This window comes from Didymella exigua (assembly GCF_010094145.1).
Source record: "Didymella exigua CBS 183.55 unplaced genomic scaffold M421scaffold_8, whole genome shotgun sequence".
Classification (NCBI taxonomy): domain Eukaryota; kingdom Fungi; phylum Ascomycota; class Dothideomycetes; order Pleosporales; family Didymellaceae; genus Didymella; species Didymella exigua.
In genome coordinates, this window is record NW_022984782.1 from 295,825 (window position 1) to 315,264 (window position 19,440).

At 55.0% G+C, this 19,440-nt stretch overlaps 8 protein-coding genes across 8 annotated transcripts; 5 read left to right on the forward strand and 3 right to left on the reverse strand.

Annotated features, from left to right (window-relative positions):
* Positions 1-889: 889 nt before the first annotated feature.
* On the forward strand, positions 890-2,679 carry M421DRAFT_3406 (ammonium transporter 2; the record flags this gene model as incomplete). The annotated part of the gene is made up of 4 exons (XM_033589464.1): positions 890-959; positions 1,073-1,401; positions 1,451-2,042; positions 2,093-2,679. The coding sequence occupies 4 exons, from the start codon at positions 890-892 to the stop codon at positions 2,677-2,679; spliced, it is 1,578 nt and encodes a 525-aa protein (XP_033450578.1).
* A 2,658-nt stretch (positions 2,680-5,337) lies between these two features.
* M421DRAFT_371562 (uncharacterized protein) lies at positions 5,338-5,905 on the reverse strand. Its single transcript, XM_033589756.1, has one exon. It carries the CDS (start codon positions 5,799-5,801, stop codon positions 5,424-5,426), a length of 378 nt encoding a protein of 125 aa, XP_033450579.1. The 5' UTR covers positions 5,802-5,905; the 3' UTR covers positions 5,338-5,423.
* A 103-nt stretch (positions 5,906-6,008) lies between these two features.
* Positions 6,009-6,610, forward strand: M421DRAFT_3408 (uncharacterized protein; the record flags this gene model as incomplete). The annotated part of the gene is made up of 2 exons (XM_033589467.1): positions 6,009-6,336; positions 6,399-6,610. 2 exons carry the CDS (start codon positions 6,009-6,011, stop codon positions 6,608-6,610), a joined length of 540 nt encoding a protein of 179 aa, XP_033450580.1.
* Positions 6,611-6,715: 105 nt separating this feature from the next.
* On the forward strand, positions 6,716-9,101 carry M421DRAFT_418647 (uncharacterized protein). The gene is made up of 3 exons (XM_033591861.1): positions 6,716-7,908; positions 7,957-8,186; positions 8,236-9,101. The coding sequence occupies exons 1-3, from the start codon at positions 6,730-6,732 to the stop codon at positions 8,645-8,647; spliced, it is 1,821 nt and encodes a 606-aa protein (XP_033450581.1). The 5' UTR covers positions 6,716-6,729; the 3' UTR covers positions 8,648-9,101.
* Positions 9,006-11,216, forward strand: M421DRAFT_3410 (uncharacterized protein; the record flags this gene model as incomplete). Its single annotated transcript, XM_033589468.1, has 1 exon — positions 9,006-11,216. One exon carries the CDS (start codon positions 9,006-9,008, stop codon positions 11,214-11,216), a length of 2,211 nt encoding a protein of 736 aa, XP_033450582.1.
* A 159-nt stretch (positions 11,217-11,375) lies between these two features.
* Positions 11,376-12,370, reverse strand: M421DRAFT_418648 (uncharacterized protein). Its single transcript, XM_033591862.1, has 3 exons — positions 12,352-12,370; positions 12,132-12,301; positions 11,376-12,079 (listed from the first exon to the last, which is right to left on the reverse strand). Exons 1-3 carry the CDS (start codon positions 12,360-12,362, stop codon positions 11,814-11,816), a joined length of 447 nt encoding a protein of 148 aa, XP_033450583.1. The 5' UTR covers positions 12,363-12,370; the 3' UTR covers positions 11,376-11,813.
* A 169-nt stretch (positions 12,371-12,539) lies between these two features.
* Positions 12,540-13,910, reverse strand: M421DRAFT_418649 (uncharacterized protein). Its single transcript, XM_033591863.1, has 2 exons — positions 12,791-13,910; positions 12,540-12,740 (listed from the first exon to the last, which is right to left on the reverse strand). The coding sequence occupies exons 1-2, from the start codon at positions 13,584-13,586 to the stop codon at positions 12,670-12,672; spliced, it is 867 nt and encodes a 288-aa protein (XP_033450584.1). The 5' UTR covers positions 13,587-13,910; the 3' UTR covers positions 12,540-12,669.
* A 926-nt stretch (positions 13,911-14,836) lies between these two features.
* Positions 14,837-18,747, forward strand: M421DRAFT_418652 (glycoside hydrolase family 81 protein). Its single transcript, XM_033591864.1, has 3 exons — positions 14,837-15,517; positions 15,571-18,075; positions 18,130-18,747. The coding sequence occupies exons 1-3, from the start codon at positions 15,335-15,337 to the stop codon at positions 18,550-18,552; spliced, it is 3,111 nt and encodes a 1,036-aa protein (XP_033450585.1). The 5' UTR covers positions 14,837-15,334; the 3' UTR covers positions 18,553-18,747.
* Positions 18,748-19,440: the final 693 nt, after the last annotated feature.

Genomic DNA, 19,440 nt, shown 5'->3' on the forward strand with positions numbered 1-19,440 from the left:
GTCCAGCTGCTGTGTCTGAGACGTGCATCTTATTTTGACAATTTGTCGACCAATGATAGGCGGATTGAGCCGTGGTCGTTATCGCGACCAACGTAAGGCATTTTATTCGCACATGCACTCGATTCACCAGGTCCGGGGAGGCATTTCGCAGTGAAATGGGACAGAGCACGCACGGTCGCCTGGCGGTCGCCGCCAAAAACAGGCTAGTGCGCCTATCTTCAATCGGTGTTCGATCGAGCCGCCTATCGCCCAATCAACACTGACCAACTTATCAGCGCATTGAAAAGACGTTTACCTATTCAATCCCACACTCGCCAAGCGCTCCGCCGAAGATGAAACTGAGCTCGTCGTGCATGCGCTCACAGTGTGGCTGTTGGGCAGCTGGGCAGCCAATGTCGTGTGCGCGGCCGTTGAGTTGCTGAAGGCTTTCCTACGCACGGCACCCGACGTGGCCGTCTGCTGTTGCGCCTATCTGAATCACCCCAAAAAGTTCTGCTCACCGCGAGATAAGGTACGCTAAACAATGACGCAGCACCATCGATTGTCCCGGCAAAAAAAGAACAAAGCTCCAGATCCGATCTAACGCGAACCCCACGGCGGTCGCGGCTGTGGGAGATGCGCCTCGTTTACTTTGCCTCAAGCGCTGGTCCGTGGACCGGGATAGATAAGAGTAGTACAGTAGCTTCACCCATTTCCATAAAGACTCCGGGCGAGCTGCCGTGATCAGCTACAGGGCTCCGACTTCTCCCATACGCCTGTATATTACCGGCGCTGCTCCAGACTTAATTGAGTTTCACTCTCATCATCAGGCCCTGCCCGAACATCCTACACTTAAGGCACTTCGACCCTCTCCTGATCACACGACAACACACCTAGGGACGCGCGCAACATGTCGTACTCGTGGATCGGGGCTCCGGCCGAGTTTAATGGAACGAACGATATCACAGGTGGAGACTCATGTACGTACTTACAGACACCGTTACCAAGCACGTGCCGAGCGCGCACGGCATACATTCCTCAAATTCTGGGGATTCGACACCTCGCAAGACGAACAGTGACTGATTTCGCATAGTGACAGAGAACTTGAACCAGTGGTACGATGCCGGTGACCAGGCCTACATTCTCGTGGCCTCCGCTATGGTCATGATCATGATTCCTGGTCTGGCCTTCCTCTACTCTGGCCTTGCTCGCAGAAAGTCTGCTCTGTCCCTGATCTGGGCGTGTATGTTCTCTGCCTCGGTCATCACCTTCCAGTGGTACTTCTGGGGATACTCGCTCGCTTTCGGCCCCTCGACAAACGGCTTCATTGGCAACCTAGACAAGTTTGGTCTCAAGGGCGTTCTCGGTGCTCCCAGCCCAGGTTCTCCTTTGATTCCTGAGCTCCTGTACTCTTTCTACCAGGTACGTCAAGTCGGATTATGGCAACCGGATAGTTACTAACAACCGACAGATGCAATTCTGCGCCGTCACTGCTGCGATTGTCGTTGGTTGCGTTGCTGAGCGCGGTCGCCTCATCCCCATGATGGTCTTCATCTGGCTGTGGGCCACCGTCGTATACTGCCCGGTTGCATACTGGGCCTGGAACTCGAACGGCTGGTTCTTCAAGTGGGGTGGACTCGACTACGCTGGTGGAGGTCCCGTTGAGATCGTTTCTGGTTGCAGCGCTCTCGCCTACTCGATGATCCTCGGTCGCCGTCAGGAGAAGATGATGCTCAACTTCCGCCCTCACAACGTCTCTCTCATCACCCTTGGTACCGTTTTCCTGTGGTTCGGCTGGTTGGGCTTCAACGGTGGATCTGCTTTCGGCGCCAACCTCCGCGCTGTCATGGCTTGCTGGAACTCCAACATCACTGCTATGTTCGCTGCGATGACCTGGGTCATTCTCGATTGGCGCCTTGCTCGCAAGTGGTCTATGGTCGGCTGGTGCTCCGGTGTCATCTCCGGACTTGTCGCTGCCACTCCTGCCTCTGGTTTCCTTACTCCCTGGGGATCCGTCATTCTTGGAATCACCACCGGTATCGTTGCTAACTTTGCTACCAAGAGTACGTTCTCAATCCCCTGTACGCTCTCTATAATTGCTAACTATACATAGTCAAGTTCTGGATCCGCATTGATGATTCCCTCGATGTCTTCGCCGAGCACGGTGTCGCTGGTATGTGGGGTCTCTTCCTCAACGGTATCTTTGGTGCGGACTACATTATCGGCCTTGACGGCGTCAACAACGGTCTTCCTGCCGGTGCCATCACCGGTACTCCCGAAGCTATCTACAAGCAGATCGCCTACATCGTCGCCTGCACCGCGTACTCGTTCGTCGTCAGCGCCATCCTCGCCTTCGTCATCAACAAGATCCCTGGTCTGTACCTCCGTGCATCTGAGGAAGCCGAACTTCTGGGCATGGACGATGACCAGCTCGGCGAATTCGCCTACGACTACGTCGAGGTTCGCCGTGACTACCTCGCCTGGACACCCGCCAAGGGCGAGCCCTTGAATGGCGAGCACAGCGTTCCTCAAGGCGAACGCCATGGCATTCCCCAACACAGCGAGATGCTCGAGGGCAAGACACCCAGCGAGCACAGCGGCAACGAACACACCGGTATCGGTGGTGATCGTCACGCTGTTGCTATGGGCCCCGAGCGCGAGAAGACCACACCTCCTTCGTCTTCGCGCGACTACGCATAAATGCCCGTTCTGCTTTTGTTTAAAATTGTTCAGCTTGTTCAGAGATACCACTATGTTCGTTTTACGGGGATGTAGAGATCTTGCGCGGTAGACTGAGATGTACTGGGATGTACTCGTACTTGACGTACGCTTCCTACCATATAATTACACACTTCACATCAGACCAGACACCGTTTCGCATCTCAGTAATCACTTCTGCCATCTAAGCTCCATCTCCAATCCTTGATGTTCCTTCTCCACTGCTTGGTACTCACAAGCACCCAGCCCCTTATCTCTTGCGATCCAAGATCGATGTCCGTATATGTGAATGGCGTTCAGCCATGCCACTCGCGGAATACCACCTTTACCCGCCAAGCTAATGCCCCAGGTCCCTTATCTCTAGGCTCAGTCACGCTACTTCTGCACCCCAGATCGACAATCCCGGCCAAGAGTAAATCTCCAGTCAATCAGCACCCAGGTTTAATGCAAAGATATTGTAATTGTCGTCACACACAGGGGCTGTTATCCTTTGTTTCCACATTGCAGTCGAGGTGCAGGTGATAAGGTGACCGCGGACGCAATACTCGCATAGCTGCAGTATCGCGTACGTCCTGCTCTTTCGTCGTCTATCGGGTCACGCCACTATCGTATTTTTGTTCAGTCTCGATGTATGGCTGGATGTGGGTGCGTGGTTGCGTTGTTTTTCCCTGCTGCGTACCGGTCCTTCTCACTGGCCGGGTGTTGATGGGCTCGCTACGCTATCATAGACGCTGTCATTCTATTACATAGCCGGTAGCAACAAGAGCCAGATTCCGAATCACTGTCTCTTGTCTTCAACCGGGTACTAGCTCTGGGTACGCAAGAATCGAGAACTTCTGCATAGGCGTGTGTCAAGACTCTGAGAGCGTTGCGCATTTCGAAGTGATGAATAAGCCCTCGGATCGGTAAGCCTCTGGCATCGATTTATGCGTAGATGACTCATCGCTGCCAAAGTCTTGAGATCTACCACCGCTACGTTCCCCATCGTCAGGACATACCTTACAAGAAATCGTCTCCAACCACGCAGCGCCTTTCCCTCACGGTCAATACATCGACACTGTTATTACACTGCTATCATCCATATCATGACTGCTCTACCTCTCGTAAAGGTTGAAGGTTTGATCCATGACTGTGCAAACATACTCCAGCGAGGTCACAGGTGATGAAGACGTAGCCGGTGTGCAACCTCGGAAGTTTTGTTTCTTCGCACTTCAACTGGAGTATTGTCTTCACTTCACTAAACCAACCATTTTCAATACTTTCGTCTCTTTACAGCGAACCAGGAAGGTGATAGTTCTGGTCCAGACGTGTTATGCAACACTCACAGCGAGCCTGACCACTGATCCATTGGGTACCTCTGACACAAGGACAGACATTCCTTGCATTCACACGTTTCTCGTTAGGAAGACCTGCTCTGTGAACATTATCCCCTTTCGACTGTCCCCCAGTACCTGTTTGATGGAATTGAGGCAGATAAGCGCAATGAAAGACCTTTCTGTGATGTTCCCCAGCTATAAGCCACGGGCCTTCAAGGTATTCAAGACCAGCTTTGACTACCCCGAGGGTCTTTTGACCCAGGTAGAGTGATTAACGGGAGTGTTGCGAGATCAGTCCAACCAAATCTATTCACAAGATCGGGGAGTTGTTCGTCAGGGGTCCCGCCCCTCTCAAATCTCAAGTCCTTGGTATTTTACACTGTTATGCTCATCGACAACTCGGTGACCGGCCCATTGTTCTTTATCCTATCCTCCTGTGTGCATATTCCACTCATCTCTAGCGTTCACGACTAATATAATTCACGATTGAGAACAACAGATTTGCAAGCGTAGGCCCAGATACCTACTTACTCTCGCGATTCACGCTGAAAAATTTCGTTGTTAACTCACGAGAGCTGCTGTTGTAGGTGACTCCTGCCTCCGATCAAATCTGCTCTTAACTTGAAGCAGCTACTCCTTGGTTCCTACTCTTACCTTCTTCTGCTCCGACCTAGTCCTTGCCTTTTACAAGAAGCTAGCGCAGAGGCGAACAGAGCCTACAGCACCCGCTGTCGCCAGAGCTCATGCAACGAGTCAACGACACAATATCCGCCACACATGACTATCACCCTCGTCTATCGATACACACTACCACCTAGCAATACACACTACTAGTGTATGCCCCGAATCGCATCCCTGTATCCTACAAACCAGCCTTTGTCCAGCTCGAACAGCAATCGCCATCGAAGGACCAACCGTACCTCTTACCCGCTCCCGCCTGCAAGGCCACGTTCCAGGCCAAGCTTACGACTCTCTCGTAGACCTCGTACACTGTCTCACGCACATCGAACATCAATCAGGCCATCCATTTCAGCCGGCAAACTCAAAGACCTTCCACCAATTCTTGGAAGAGCCGGTTCAGCTTTCGTTCTCACACGACTCAGCAACCCCCTCAGCACTTAACGGTCGAAGAGAAGCTTCGCATCGCAGCTGACCACGTTCGACAGTTCGGACGTCAAACTAGACCGCCGACGAGCCCCCGGCTTAGCCCTCAGACTCGACGTCAATCGAGAACCAAGCCAAAGAAGTACATTCGCATTCACGCCGACGTCTTATAGAGAACGCGGACACATTCGCGCAAGAGAGACAGCATCCAACGGCGACTAAACACCTTTGCGTCCGGTAAATTTTGAATAGTAGAAAAGCACAGCGTCTCACTGTCTATTGCACATGAGCTTTGCTCCTATTAGCCTACTCAATATTCAAGCTAGTGGAGGTGCACCAAGTCCTGCGAACCGCCATTTCTTGTCCAAGGAGGAGCACGCCTTTCTCGCCGCACACGAATACACAAAGGCTTTTGAAAGGATACGAGAGGAAGAGGAGCATAAACGACAGGTGAAAGAGCAGCGAAAGCGGATCAAGAAGGAGAAGAAGACCAGAGCCAAAGCTCAGGCAGCTGAGGCCAAAGGTCATACTCTTGGGCCGAAGAAGACTACAGCTCAGCGATTGAAGACGTACTTCAGGGTCAAGATACTCCGACGTCGCTCTTGATTGCATGAGTTGTGCTTGCGCTTGTCCAACTGCGCCTTGTGTCGCACCAATACTCACACCAGGCATCGCTCCTCCCATCTCCTTCCCAACCACCAGTACCAGCGGTAGGTCTCGCGCTTCTCGGACTCCTGCGTAGAGAGAAGCAACTCGGAAGAAGTGAGAGGCTTTTGAGCGATAGTGTCTTAAGAGAAAATGATGCCGTAAGGAGAAGTAAGCTGAGCGCAGAGGCAAGGCAAAGCATCTGATCTGCAGAGCTACGTCAAGACTTACCCACCAGGGTCACCAATGATCTCAACTGCATGTCTTGCGGAGCAGCAGGTGCGTCTGGCTGTACCTGTTCCTATTCAAAGGGAGGCGCTTGAACTTCTTCATCTACGTAGCGTGCGGTTTGCCAGCGAGGTATCCGAGCGACGAGACATTGACATCAGCCGTTGGCCGGGAGTCTACGTCCATCCTGGAGAATTCAAGCCCCCAACGGCCAACGTCGAAGACGAAGGCGAAGCGTGGATTCGATTCCGCGACCGGTACAGGAGGCTACAGGCACATCGTCATTTGCCGAAGGCCGAGCGTAGGAAGAGGCAGCGAGAGATCCTCGTGGTGTCCGATGGCCATTGTAGGTTTTGCCGCTGCTCCTGGAATAAGCAGTGCCGGGAAGCTCTTCAGAAACAACGACAGCAACGACGCACAAGACATCCACATCCGGACGTCCGGCTCAGACTGACGGGGCTTCTGTGAACGAAACCATCAAGCTCAAGATCGACGAGGCTCTCAGGGCGGCGAAGTCAGAGGACAAGAGAGAGGCCATCCTGCATTGGCTTATCGTCAAGCTGGCTGTTCTGCTCGAGAAGATATCTGGTGGAGACGAGTGTGCGGTCACGACATATTGAAGTCGTTGTGGATGTCAAGAGACTGCGATCTGTGTGGTCTAGGTGCGGGCTGCGGAGGTGAGCACGGACGCCGCAATCGTTCAGTGCATCGCGACCTGCAGCTCCGCAGACGTCACACGATGCTTGCCAACAACACGCGCAGCGCTTTCGTTGCTGTCTCAAAGCGACCGTTCGTATGTCAGTCATGCTTGCGCCGGGCTAAGCAACTGCTATTGGCCTCAAGATCTCTCCCTCTACGACCCCAGACGCGAAGCCTACAAACCGCAAGCCAACCGCCGGCGCACGACGATACACCTTTTCGCAAAGCCCTCAAGGATGCCGCCAAGCAACAGAAGAAAGCGTCAAAGGGCGGCAACAAATCCAAGAAGCCTGTAGATCCTCGATTGGAGAAATGGGAGTTGACCGTGGGCATCGAGATACACGCCGAGTTGAACACAGCGCGGAAGCTCTTCTCAGGCGCCGCCACGTCGATCAGCGAGTCACCAAACACACACGCCTCCCTCTTTGATGTCGCCTTTCCTGGGAGTCAACCACATTTCCAAAGAGAAACCCTCATACCTGCTCTACGCGCCGCCCTTGCGTTCGACTGCACAATACAGCCAAGGAGTAGCTTCGACCGCAAGCACTACTTCTACCAAGATCAGCCGAATGGATACCAGATCACACAATACTACGAGCCCTTCGCGACTGATGGCCATATCAGGCTATATGCCCACGACTTCCCTGCTGGGTCTGCACCGGAAGGCTGTCCCATCAAGATTGGTATCAAGCAGGTGCAGATGGAGCAGGACACAGCCAAGACAGTGCAGCAACCGCCTTCGACCCACCTCCTAGACTTCAATCGCGTCTCTCATCCTCTGATTGAGATCATCACGCTGCCCCACATCCATGACCCTCTCGTCGCTGCTGCATGCGTCCGCAAGATCCAGACAATACTCAAGACTGTGGGTGCGTGCACAGCAGGTATGGAGATGGGCGGACTGCGTGCCGATGTCAACGTCTCGATACGCGAGAGGGGTCAGACGACAAGCGAGGGCGGTCTGTCATACTCTGGCGTGACTGGCCTCGGACAGCGGACGGAGATCAAGAACTTGGCTAGCGTCAAGGCTGTGGAAGATGCCATCATTGCGGAACGTGACCGCCAAATCGAGCTGATCGAGGGCGGCGGAGCTGTCGAGGGCGAGACTCGCGGTTGGACCGTGGGCAGCAAGACCACCAAACGTCTGCGCGGCAAGGAGGGAGAAATCGACTATCGATACATGCCAGACCCAGACATCTCACCGGTCTTCATTGCTCAGGTGTGTAGCTTGAAACGACTTGAGTTAGGCAGTGCTGACCCTGCATAGGACCTCATTGACCATCTTCGAACAAACTTACCCGTGCTCCCTGATCGAGTCGTTGACGTGCTGGTGCAAAAGTATGGCCTGTCGGTCAAAGATGCTGGCACACTTCTATCTTTTGACAATGGCGATCGTCTGGAATATTTCTTCGAGGTCACAAATCAGCTTTCGAGAGCTCGGGACATCAGGCCGAGTGACGCTCAATTTGCCATGCTCGGCAAGGCGGTAGGCAACTGGTACGTCAAGTCGCCCACATCTGCTCGAACTAATACTGATGACACAAAGGGTCCTGATGGAGCTCGGCAGCCTGTTCAAAGACGAAGAATGGTCGACGGACCGCGTGCCACCCAAAGTACTCGTTTCCATCATCCAGCAACTGTTGGAGAAACGTATAACATCAAGGTCCGCCAGAAAGCTGCTTGCAGAAAAGTTTGAGGGTGACGAGCGGAACATTGGCCAAATTATTGAAGACTACAACATGCAACTACGGCCGCTCTCGCCCAAGGAGTATCGCAGTCTTGCCCAGACCCTGTTGAACGAGAAACCAGACATGGTCAGGGACATTGTGGAAAAGGGCCAAGATAAGAAGCTCATGTGGTTCGTTGGGCAGATGATGGCGAGGAGTCCAGAAGGAACGGTGGAGGCCGATGTTGCTGAAAAGACCCTTCTCGAGCTTCTACCAAAGAAGGCAGAGTAACCTAGTCGGTAGGTATCAATTCATTATTCCATCACGTCACCAGCCATACTTTGTTATCAACCTTTCGTTCCCCTTTCTGTTGTTGAGGAACCCTCAGACCCTGATCCAATACTGCCCTGAACGCCTCGCTATGGTCACATAAGCCTTACGGGGCTGACCCGTGCTATTGAGGGCAGTTAGGCGAGTGGGTGAGTCTTCGTCAACGCTGCGTACTTTCAGGAACAGATTCCTGCTGCTTGTCTCCCTGGAAGCATCGCATCCAACCAAGCACAATCATTCACAAAGGCTAAGCTCGAAATCACACACATATCGTATCCTGGACGTAATTCGAAACGTCGCAGCGAGCTGTTTCGTTAACATGCAGAAGAAGATCGATGGCTGGAAGAAGAGTCTCGGGCGCACGGTGGGGCGGAGGATTGATCGAGAGGTCGCGGTCGAACTGGAGAAAAAGGAGGATGTAGATGGACGGCCGCAGCGACATCAGGATCAAAAAGTCAAAGTCAAAGCTGACGAGCGTCCCCCAGCTCGGTCGAAGAAGAACGGCAGCTGGAAGACGAGCCTGAAGAGGAGTATTGGGCGGGCGCTTGGGCGGGACGTGCGACGTGTGCTCCGCACGCAGGATGGGCATGAACTCGAGGGCCGCCGGGTTGCGGAAGAGAAGGCGGCGGAGGATGGTAACGCGGATGGGGACTGCGCTGAGGTCGCGCGGCCGCTGAGGCTCAGAGTTAGACGGTTACGCGCACCTTGGGGTTCTGCACACGACGGCAATGGCGATGACGGTCAGAGGACACTGGATACCTCCGACACTGCACTCCACGATGGAGATAGTAACGCCGCGCATATCGGCTTTCCGCACCTGCTGCATGTACAACCCCGAGGCGATGCCAGGTTCGCGACTTGGTCGCCTGGACGGTCGCCGTTCTGGTGCTGTGGTCAGGAGAGCGGCGGTGTGGGTCTGCACTCGTCGCCTCTGGGGGAGAAGATCCGCCATTCTCCTGTACTTACTCATGCGTCTGGGGACCTTTGGTTTCGAGCGTCGCGGGCTGATGGTGCGGATAACGAGAGGTCTGCGGGGTCTACGGATGTGGGAACGGATGATTCTGAGTCGCTGTTTACGTGGCCGAGCTCGGCGGATCCAGGATTGCTGGAAGCGGTCACTTTTCAGCCTGTGCCTGGGCTGGGTACTCGAGGGCTTGAGCAAGACCAGGACCGACAGGTGGGAGATGTGAGAGAAGAGGAATTTGGAATTGAGGTTGCAAGTACCGGAGAAGAGGATCGTGGGATCGACGCTGGAGACGCTGACGCCCTCCAGCCTGCACCATCGGCCTCGCATAGTTCGGAAGTAGACGCCTCTCGTGCGGTTGCTCATGACCAGATTCACGCCGGAGCGCCAGAAGGCGAAGACGAGGAAAAGAAGTTTGGTCACCTCCCCGCTCAGCCTCCACCGAAGCTTCGCCTGCATCACAGCCTTTCGAGGATCGAGAACCTCCGCGCTAGGAATCTGTATATGCGCCGACCGAGACCGAGGCTGACGCACGCCGAAGTTCAGGAGAGGGTGGGCAGGATCGATGCACTGCTTGCTGGTGTGCCGCGGATGACGCCGAACAACGATGGGGACCTTCAGGCAGAGGAAGAGGAGGAAGTAAGGGACGAGGGGCCTGAGGAGGATTCGCCGCCTGAGAGAATGATAGGGCAGACACTTCTTGATGCTGCGCGAAGTGCCAGGTGGGCAAGGCAGTCGCCAACGCCGAGCATTGCACAGCCTGCTACGTCTGAATTGCCCGCAGTCCTCCAGTATCAGCCTGCGACGAGTGCATCTCGCTCCAGAGCTCCAGCGCCCGGTGACTGGCTCAAGTCAAGACTGCCCAACACAAGCAAGCAGAATCGTGACCTTGGCTCTCTGTATCCCGGAGAGCCTCGCGGCGAAGCATCGACTACCCCCCAGCCAACGGGGATGAACGTCGGACTGAGGACGATGTACTCGTTCCCCGGCCAGCCTCGAGACGTCGGTGTGGACTCGCGTGAAGAGCCCGAGGCCAGGGCCGAGAAAGTTAGGAACTGGGTTGCTGAGTGGAGGGAACGGAAGTCGGCAAATGAGGTCGTGGATGGTCCTTCTGCGATTGATGGGCCTGGGGTTGCATTGCCTGAGTCGAGCAAGCCTCGGTCATCTGTTCAAGAGAATGCGGGCGAGAGCGGTGCTTTGGCTGCGTGTGGAGGTGAGAATGTCAAAGGACTTGTCGGCCATACAGGCAAGATCGTAGTCGATGGCTGCACGTATCCAGCCAGACTGCGGGACGAATATCGATCCCCGCCACATGTGGAACTCGCGCAGTTTAAACACGCGCAGGCCAAATTTGCGTCAATCGACAGTACCGGCGGGGATATTAAATACATCCAGCCTGGGCCAAGGGGCTTGGAACAGAGTGAGGAAATGACACTCCGTGCGTCGACAGAGGGCAGAAGTGGGTCGACGGACTCAGTCGTCACAACGATCTGGCGCGGTGCAGGTGCTGAAGACGACTTAGCTAGGAACGGCGGAGAGAGGAGTTGTTTTTGGTTGAGTGATTGATGTTGTGGTTGAATCGCGGTTGGGATTCTTGGTTCTCCTGGCTGGGTCCGGTGTAGAGGGGACTGGTGCTTGAGATTGTGATGAAGATCGTTGGCGATTGACTTTGGAGAGTCAAAGCTGGCGGCAGATGCTCAAAATTGTGTTCGTGCTTCAGCGGATCACGACTGCGAAAGGACATCTTCTTCGATTGCTTACGCAAGGCAAGTCATGGACGAAGACCTTCGTCATCACGATCTCTAGGGGTGTTGGTCCCCGCCGAGACAGCAGTTCCTCAGTTCGTGAACGATCAACATATCACAGGCTCACGAGTCATAACCGAAATCACATCATCACAGCAAAGCCATGGAAATCCCCTGCGATGTACCGCAATCACTCAAAGAGTGGAGCTCACTGAGCTGGGAGGTTTGTTCAGGTAATGGATGTATTCGCTATGAATCACCATTCCTCAGCCACCACGCTGCAAGAGCTCCGTGGCCTGTCGGCACGCGGACCCTATTCCTCCACTGTCATCAAAGAGCTTTTATCCGTATCCATCCTGACGCCGTGAAGTCATGCGCGTTCATGCCGATAACCAGTTGGTACACCCGTGGGGAGCGCTTATGCGACGAGCTGGACGACACCGCCGGCCTCCTTGATCTTCTTCTCGGCCTCAGCGGAGAAGTAACGGGCGCGGACGACGATGGGGACCTCGGGGAGGCGGCCCTTGCCGAGGACCTTAGAGTAGCCGAAGTCGAGGAGGTTGAGGACGGGGGCCTTGTCGCCCTTCTTGGCGAGGTACTCGTCGCGCTTCTCAGCGGGAACGAGCGACCAGAGCTTGTCGAGGTTGATGACGGGCTTCCAGAAGTGGTTCTGCTGCTTGTGGACTGCATACCTGTTAGGCGCTGCGCAGGGAGCGGCAGTGAGGTTGTTACTTACAGTACCTCATACCAACCTTTCCGAAGTAACCAGGGTGGTACTTGTCGATGTTGGTCCTGTGGTGGTGCTGACCACCAGCCATACCACGACCACCGGGATGCTTCCTGTGCTTTCCGACACGTCCGTGACCGGCGGAGACGTGGCCGCGGTGCTTGCGGGTGTTGCTCAATCTGCAGGCATGTTAGACGCGATTGTGATGCGTGCGCGCGGGGCTGCTGACCTGGTGGGCATGTTGACGGCTGTTGAGTTAGTATCGTGAACAACGGACGGCCCGCCCACTTGAAGTTTTGCCAGGTCAAATTCATGGTGCGCGCTAAGGCCGGCGTTGTGTTTTGCCGATGGCACGTGCACAGCTCCGAGTGGGCTTGTCAGCCGTCGACCTTCACATGCAGATAACTTGAACTTCAATCCGTTTCTCACTAAAATCTATTGTCGTAGGATATCTCATGCATCATATGAGGACCGTCTGCAAGCCTCCAGCATCCGTACCTCGTTCGTGCACCGCTGCGCCTAGGGAAGGTCTCGGTCTTCATGCTGTCTAGAACAACGCGCCTCCAACGAGAGCACCACCAAGGAAACCAGCTGCGATTGGCAGTCCAGCACCACCACCTGTTCATATTAGCAATGTCTCGGTAATAAAAAGAGATGAGCTCGCTTACCATATCCGTAACCGTAGGGTCTGCCGTATGGTGTCGCTGGACGCATGTACCGCACACCGGGCTGGTACCCTCCGTATGGTCTGCCGTATGGGTTGTAACCATACGCGCCGCGGGGTGCATAGCCGTTCGGTGGTGTGACGTAAACGTCCCTACCTTGTGCGTCTTTGCAGAGGAACTGAGGTTCGCCGGTCTCCATGGCGCGAATGAGGGCTTGACGAGCGCGGAGATGCGCCTGGTACGCACGCCGCTCCTGCTCTGCGCGACGAGCGCGTTGCTGCTCGCGGTCTGTATGTGTTGACCCGGTGACCTTGTCTTTCAGCTTGCGGGAGAACTTGTGAAAGCCTGTGAGCTCTGGCTCGGCGCTCTTGCCGCGCCCCGTTGTAGGTCGTGGTGGAAGTTCGTGATCATCATCTGAGTCTTCGGCGGCGAGGTCCTCGAGTGTAACGGTGCGCTTCATGCGACTATACTGCTTGTGCTCCTCCGGGCTCAGCGTACTGAGGTACTGCTCGTCGTCGCACGGGTGCGTCCATATCGATCGCGGCGGGTCCGCCTTGGTGTCTACGAAGAACTGGTGGTGACTTTCTGGATCGAACGTCCTCACCCAGCCTTCCGGGAGCGGTCGCAGCTCGTCCTCCATCGAGCGCCGTCGCTCCATAGGGATGCCGTTCCGCTCTGTGCGCGCGCCGGGCCCGTCTGTAGAGACGCGAGCCAGGCCTGGCGTAGGCTCTGTCGAAGAGCTACCAGTGGCGCTCTCGTAGGACGGTGGAGGCTCGTGTGGGTGCTGTGTGCCCGACATGGTGGGTCGAGTTGAGTTTGCGGTGGTGACAGGGAGAGGTTGCTGTGTCGAAGAGTTTACGGTCTGATCTTTGAATGTTGCTGGGCGATTGTGAGGCTGCGCGTTGGAAGACCAAGTGAGAATCGTTGCTGCGTGTTTGACGACATGTACCGGTATGCGCTCATCGTGGCGTCAGCTCCCCGCGCCTGCCAGCTTAACTCCGGGGAACGCGCATGTGGCTGTGCGGCCGTCTGGCACAATGGAAGCACCACGTACCGGCTGGACTTCACATCACAAGCATTCGTCTTGTTACAATCGTCTTCGAAGCCCAGATTCCTTATCGCGGTGTGGAGAGATGGTAGGAAACCCTGCAGCGGATCGAATACGTAAACGCCGCCACCTGTCTCCCGGGCCCTGAAGTAGGCAAGGGCAAGGCAGCGTCCTACAGTACCGCGCTCTACCTCTCAACGGCGCGCTTGAGTCTTTGGCCTGTATTCAATTACCACGCGCGCTTGTAGTCGCACAGCAGTGCCTTCAGACCCAAGAAGGCATGTCTCAGAGGTCTCAAGATCTGATCTTGGGGACTGGCGACACTGCCGGCAGCCGATGGTCTTGTGCGCACGCCCGCTGGTCTCGCGCTCACCACAGCGCAGCAGAGCTCAACCTCGAAAGTAATGGCCACTCGAATGCCTCGGCCTGTCATTGCGGGGTATCTCAGCCCGCTGGAGGCTACTTACCACCTTGCTGTTGCTTTTGTGGCCAGCTGGTGGGGTTAACCTCAACTGCTTGTGCTGCCTCTGCTCAGGGCCTTCTCAACACAACTCCAAGTGGAATTTAGAACAGCGACCCCTTGGTCTGGGCACCAAGTCGATTGCATCACCCGTTCCGCCCCGAGAAGTTCACCGCATATGCCGATTCAGGGCGCTGAGCTTGTCAGTGTAATGAACTGCGATGCTCAGAACGGTCAAGCGATCTGATGCGCACCTGAGCCACCTAACATGACTCTTGAGTAGGAAAAGCAAGCCAATCACCAGACGATAATCCCAGATTATCAGTCCAATGTCAGACTGTCAGCTCTGTCTGGTTTCCCTCATCTCATCGCCTGTTCTGGACAAGCAAGGTCCCATGAATCGTTGCAGCACCGTATCAGGGTCAGGTGGACTCGGAGCTCTCTGGCTACCCTCGGCGGGGCTTTACGACCAGTTTTCAAGGCGGCTTTGACGCGACTCTTTACTCATTATCTTGCTAACCATTTTCTCAGGGTCTGATTGTTTGCGATAAATTACGCTGATAGTCTTCTAGATGTCGTTTCTAGGCGGCCCGTACCGCCCGCGATGTATCGTGACACCCTTTTAGCTCCTCCCAGAGAACAGATTCTGGGACCAAGGTACTACAGTCTCAGATACTAGAAGCGACTTGTGCGACCTGTCGCAAAGGTACCTGCTTTTCGTCGGTCTTCTTAGGTAACCTGGGCGTTGTTGAGTACTCTCCAACCAGCGCGCATGAAATCCGTGTCTCAACCCTTCGAGCGGACCTGCCGGATGAGCACGTCAACGGCGCCTCTCACATGAAGCATGATCAACCTTTCTGTCTAGGGTATCAATTTATTAACTATATAGACCCTGAGGACGCGGTATGGAGCACCCCATAGCAACTTCATTCCTCGGTTCATTCCGCCCGCTGTATCAAAACAGACTCGAACTCCTCGCCGAAACCCCTCGATTGCGCGAGACTCTGTCTCTCGACAATCACTCGTTCATTTCCGCAAGATGGCAAAGCTGTCTTTGCTGCTGGCAGTAAGCCAGCTTACACTCGTTTATACCCATCCGGCGGGAGATCTGAAGCGACAAGCCATCTCGATATCTACGAACCTCGAGGCGACCACCAGTTACAGCACAGCCATCGAAACGCTGCAAACAGCGACAGTGACCACTCGTCCCTCGCTCACAGGGGTATGTTCTACTGTATCACGCTTGGAGAGAAAAAGAACCTAATACATTTATAGACCATCTTGACTGCCCTCCCTACAAACGGCGGCATCACCAGAGATCCTGCCAATCCACCTGGTGAGACCAAAACGACTGATCCTTTGTGCCCTGAAGAGAGCGGCCTCAACCCAGGTCCTACACAGCCGATCGGGGCACCATCACAAAACGTCTTCTCGCCGTTGCCATTAGCCACTCCAGTACCTGCACCTTCGATACCATTTAGAGGCGACCATCCTGTGCAGAAGCAGAACATCCTCGATAGCAACGTACCTCTTCAGACGAACAAATTCTATGCCAACTTTTTCCTCGGCAGCAGGAGCCAGTCAGTATGGACGCATCCCTTCTCGTTGTCCTGGGCGCAGGGTCGAGGATCCACCTATGGCATGGCTATCAGTCATACTGAACGCAGTCAACTCGCTTTCGGTCCGAATCCCAGCAGTCCGCAATACTTCATCTCACCTATTGGCATCCAACACATGGCACTGTCCGCGGCTGAACTGAGAGAGGGAACAGTCATGAACGTTGACAACTTAAAGGCATTTTCGGTCTATGCCAACTTTGCTGCATCTCCAGGCGCGAGGATCTTGATGTCTGTACCTGTGGTTCAAGGTATGGGCATGATTACTGCAGTCTATGACAACGCTCAACCCATGCTTACCAGCGGTGTCTTCTTCCGCAACCTGAACTTCACTGGACCCGTCGACGACCGCAATATTACGTTCAAGTACAATCTACAACTCGAGGATGGATCCTCGTGGCTCTTGTATGTTACGCCTCTTCGAGCTGATGGTATTCCGCCGATGACATTGGCTGGAGGTAGCACCATTCGTGGTCCAGAGGCATTCACGGGTCTAGTCCAAGTCACTAAGAATCCAGCCGGCGCAGAAGGCGAGCGCAAGTTCGATGCCAGTGCCGGTACATATGCGACTGAAGCAAATATCTCTGGCTCGGTCAACGGTGCGGCAGGGAGCTACACTTTATCGTGGACCAAGCAGGGTGTGACCAGTCGGCCACTGATCATGTACGCTCTGCCACACCATGTCGAAACATTCGACCAGGAGACGCGAGGTGCTATGACTGGCATACAGTTGATCACAACCACAAAGGGTGCAGCTACAGCGGTTCAAGCAGACAGGTTCACCATGATTGAGCCTGATCTTCCCACGACGATCGGCTTCGCGCCTTGGGCTAAGGCTGCCAGTGGTGTTCAAGGCGGCATAGAGAACGTGAATCTGGCTGCGTCCGCGCTGCAGCTTGTCAATGCTGCGGGTACCTCTGAGTTGAGACAGGACTTCATCTCGCAGACAAGCTTGAACAGCATGTACTACTCGGGCAAGGGACTCGCAAAATTTGCTGGTATCATTTACACCATGCAAACGATGGCTGGGAACAGTAATCTAGCCGCTGCAGGTCTCGGGAAACTCAAGGACGCTTTCAATGTCTTCGTCAACAACACGCAGCCCGAACCTCTCGTATACGACACTGTATGGAAGGGTGTAGTATCCGGTGCGTCTTACAGGTCACCTGCTCGAGACTTAGGTCTGGACTTCGGCAACACCGCTTACAACGACCACCACTTCCATTACGGGTACTTCGTGTACACTGCTGCAGTAATCGGCCATCTGGATCCATCTTGGCTTGGGGAAGGTACTAACAAGCAGTGGGTCAACACGCTCGTGCGCGACTACGCCAACCCCGTGACTGACGACTACTTCCCGTTCTCACGTGCTTTCGACTGGTTCCACGGTCACTCTTGGGCGAAGGGTCTTTTCGAGTCCGGTGATGGTAAGGATCAAGAGTCTACATCAGAAGACACATTCGCGACCTTCGCGCTCAAGATGTGGGGAAAGATATCTGGTGACGCCAACATGGAAGCTCGTGGCAACCTTCAGCTTGCCGTGCAAGCCCGCAGCGTCCGCAACTACTTCCTGCTGAAGTCCGACAACAAGAACCAGCCCGAGCAGTTCCTCTTCAACAAGGTGACCGGTATTCTTTTTGAGAACAAGTGCGACCACGTCACGTACTTTGGCAGCAACATCGAATACATCCAGGGAATCCACATGATCCCGCTGAACCCCAGCTCTGCATACACTCGCCCCAAGGACTTCGTCACCGAGGAATGGAACACGTTCTTCAGCAACGGCCGTGTCGACCGGATCGCCGGAGGCTGGCAAGGCATCCTGTACGCCAACCTCGCGCTCATCGACCCTCAGACGAGCTACAACTACTTCGCCAGCGATAATTTTGACTACGGCTCTCTCGACGGCGGCGCGAGTCGCACCTGGTATCTCGCATACTCTGCGTCTATGCTCAATCTCCGCGCTGCAAAGGCCGAGCAGGGTACGACGCTGCAGTACCCGCCACAGCAGCAGCCTCAGCCTCCTCAGCAAGAAGCAGAGCCCTCGTACGATGTCCCAGCTCCCGCACCGCCTACTCAGGAAGCGCCGCAGCCGCAGCCGACCCAGCAGCCAGAGCAGCAACAGCCTCAAGCGCAACCTCAGCAACCCGAACAGCCGCCTCAGCCAGAGCAGCAACAGCCTCAAGCGCAACCTCAGCAACCCGAACAGCCGCCTCAGCCTCAGCCTCCCCAGCAGGAACAGCCTCAGCCTTCCCAGCAGGAACAACCTCAGCAGGAAGAGGCGCCTCCAGTACACCCATCACAAGAGCAGTCCGCCGAGGCGCCAGTCGAAGCGCCCTACACCGACTCTGCATCGCAATGGATCGACTACGAGCCCAGCGAGTCTGGGCCAACCCAGGCCGTCCCCACGCAGCCTGAGGACGATTACACTGACTGGCGCAGCTACTTCAACAAGTATCGTGATAATGCGCTCGAGGAGGGGAGGCCGAGACTAGGAAATCCTTGGGATATGCCATATGATCGTGCCGTGGTGGCCGAGAATGCAGTGGAGGGTGGAGAGGAAAATGTGGACGGTGATGAGGGGGAGTGGAAGGATGTGCTTGACTGTGAGGACGAGGACGGGGTTGAGGCGCAGGGGTAGAAGGAGGTAGCTCGAAGGTTTGCAAGTGCACCTCGTGGAGAGATGATACTGCTGCGTCCCGACCAACTCGGGCACGCAGTGGTGGATTGCGATTGATGCTAATGACGGTGGCGCTGTGGTTCTTGTACCTAGTGATGATTGATGGCTTATGATTGTTCGGGTAGATATCTTATTCGTGTAAAGAGGTAGTTGAATGGAGTTTTGGCTATACTGAGCTTGTTTGCATGATTGGTTGATGCACGGTCGCTCTTTTCTGCTTTCCAAGTGCGAATAAACGCGTGCCTTGGCCACTCTCATTTCATGCTACTCGCTCTCGATCTCATCCTCACCTCTGCCTCATGCACTTCCTTCGTATCCGTGCGCATCAGTCGGCCCACGATGACCTCAATCGCACTGATACTCATCAACCTGCTAAATCAGGCAGGTTTGCTTCGCCGTCGAACACACGAACAGGGTGTTCGCCAGTACTGTCTGCCAGAATGAGACACAGTCCGTGACAGACATTGCCAATGACTCCAAATCAGCCACTTTCCGCATCGAAGGATCGCATTGGCTTGCCTCTTGGAGCAGGTCTGCTTGACCGTCGATTGCGGCAGTAGGGAAGTGTCTGCTAATTGCGACCGGAAAGGTACTCGCTTCATCCTTCGTCGATATCGTGGGATACGTATTGGAGATCTGTACTGCCTCATCGGGCAAGTTTGCTCAAGTGTCGATCGCACATGTAGGGGAGCGTCTGCCATCGTCCACCGGAACGAGCCTCACTCGGCTTCGTGCGCTCCGTGCTGGCTATCCACTGCATCCTTCGGCCACCAGCTGAGTCGCGTCCGACGCCGTCCTTCGCGCCGACACGAGTCACCAAGCCCGCAACAGTATCAATCAAGACCTTGA

Bases quoted from the DNA above. Each gene is read 5' to 3' on its own strand.
- M421DRAFT_418652 (XM_033591864.1), top strand. From the start codon at position 15,335: ATGGCAAAGCTGTCTTTGCTGCTGGCAGTAAGCCAGCTTACACTCGTT. The intron at 15,518-15,570 runs GTATGTTCTACT...ATACATTTATAG, and splicing joins CTCGTCCCTCGCTCACAGGG to ACCATCTTGACTGCCCTCCC. The intron at 18,076-18,129 runs CCAGAGCAGCAA...CAGCCGCCTCAG, and splicing joins AACCCGAACAGCCGCCTCAG to CCTCAGCCTCCCCAGCAGGA.
- M421DRAFT_418649 (XM_033591863.1), bottom strand. From the start codon at position 13,586: ATGTCGGGCACACAGCACCCACACGAGCCTCCACCGTCCTACGAGAGC. The intron at 12,741-12,790 runs GTAAGCGAGCTC...TAATATGAACAG, and splicing joins ACCCTACGGTTACGGATATG to GTGGTGGTGCTGGACTGCCA.
- M421DRAFT_371562 (XM_033589756.1), bottom strand. From the start codon at position 5,801: ATGGGAGGAGCGATGCCTGGTGTGAGTATTGGTGCGACACAAGGCGCA.
- M421DRAFT_418648 (XM_033591862.1), bottom strand. The intron at 12,080-12,131 runs GTAAGTAACAAC...ACAGGTATGCAG, and splicing joins AAAGGTTGGTATGAGGTACT to TCCACAAGCAGCAGAACCAC.
- M421DRAFT_418647 (XM_033591861.1), top strand. From the start codon at position 6,730: ATGCTTGCCAACAACACGCGCAGCGCTTTCGTTGCTGTCTCAAAGCGA. The intron at 7,909-7,956 runs GTGTGTAGCTTG...GACCCTGCATAG, and splicing joins CACCGGTCTTCATTGCTCAG to GACCTCATTGACCATCTTCG. The intron at 8,187-8,235 runs GTACGTCAAGTC...GATGACACAAAG, and splicing joins GGCAAGGCGGTAGGCAACTG to GGTCCTGATGGAGCTCGGCA.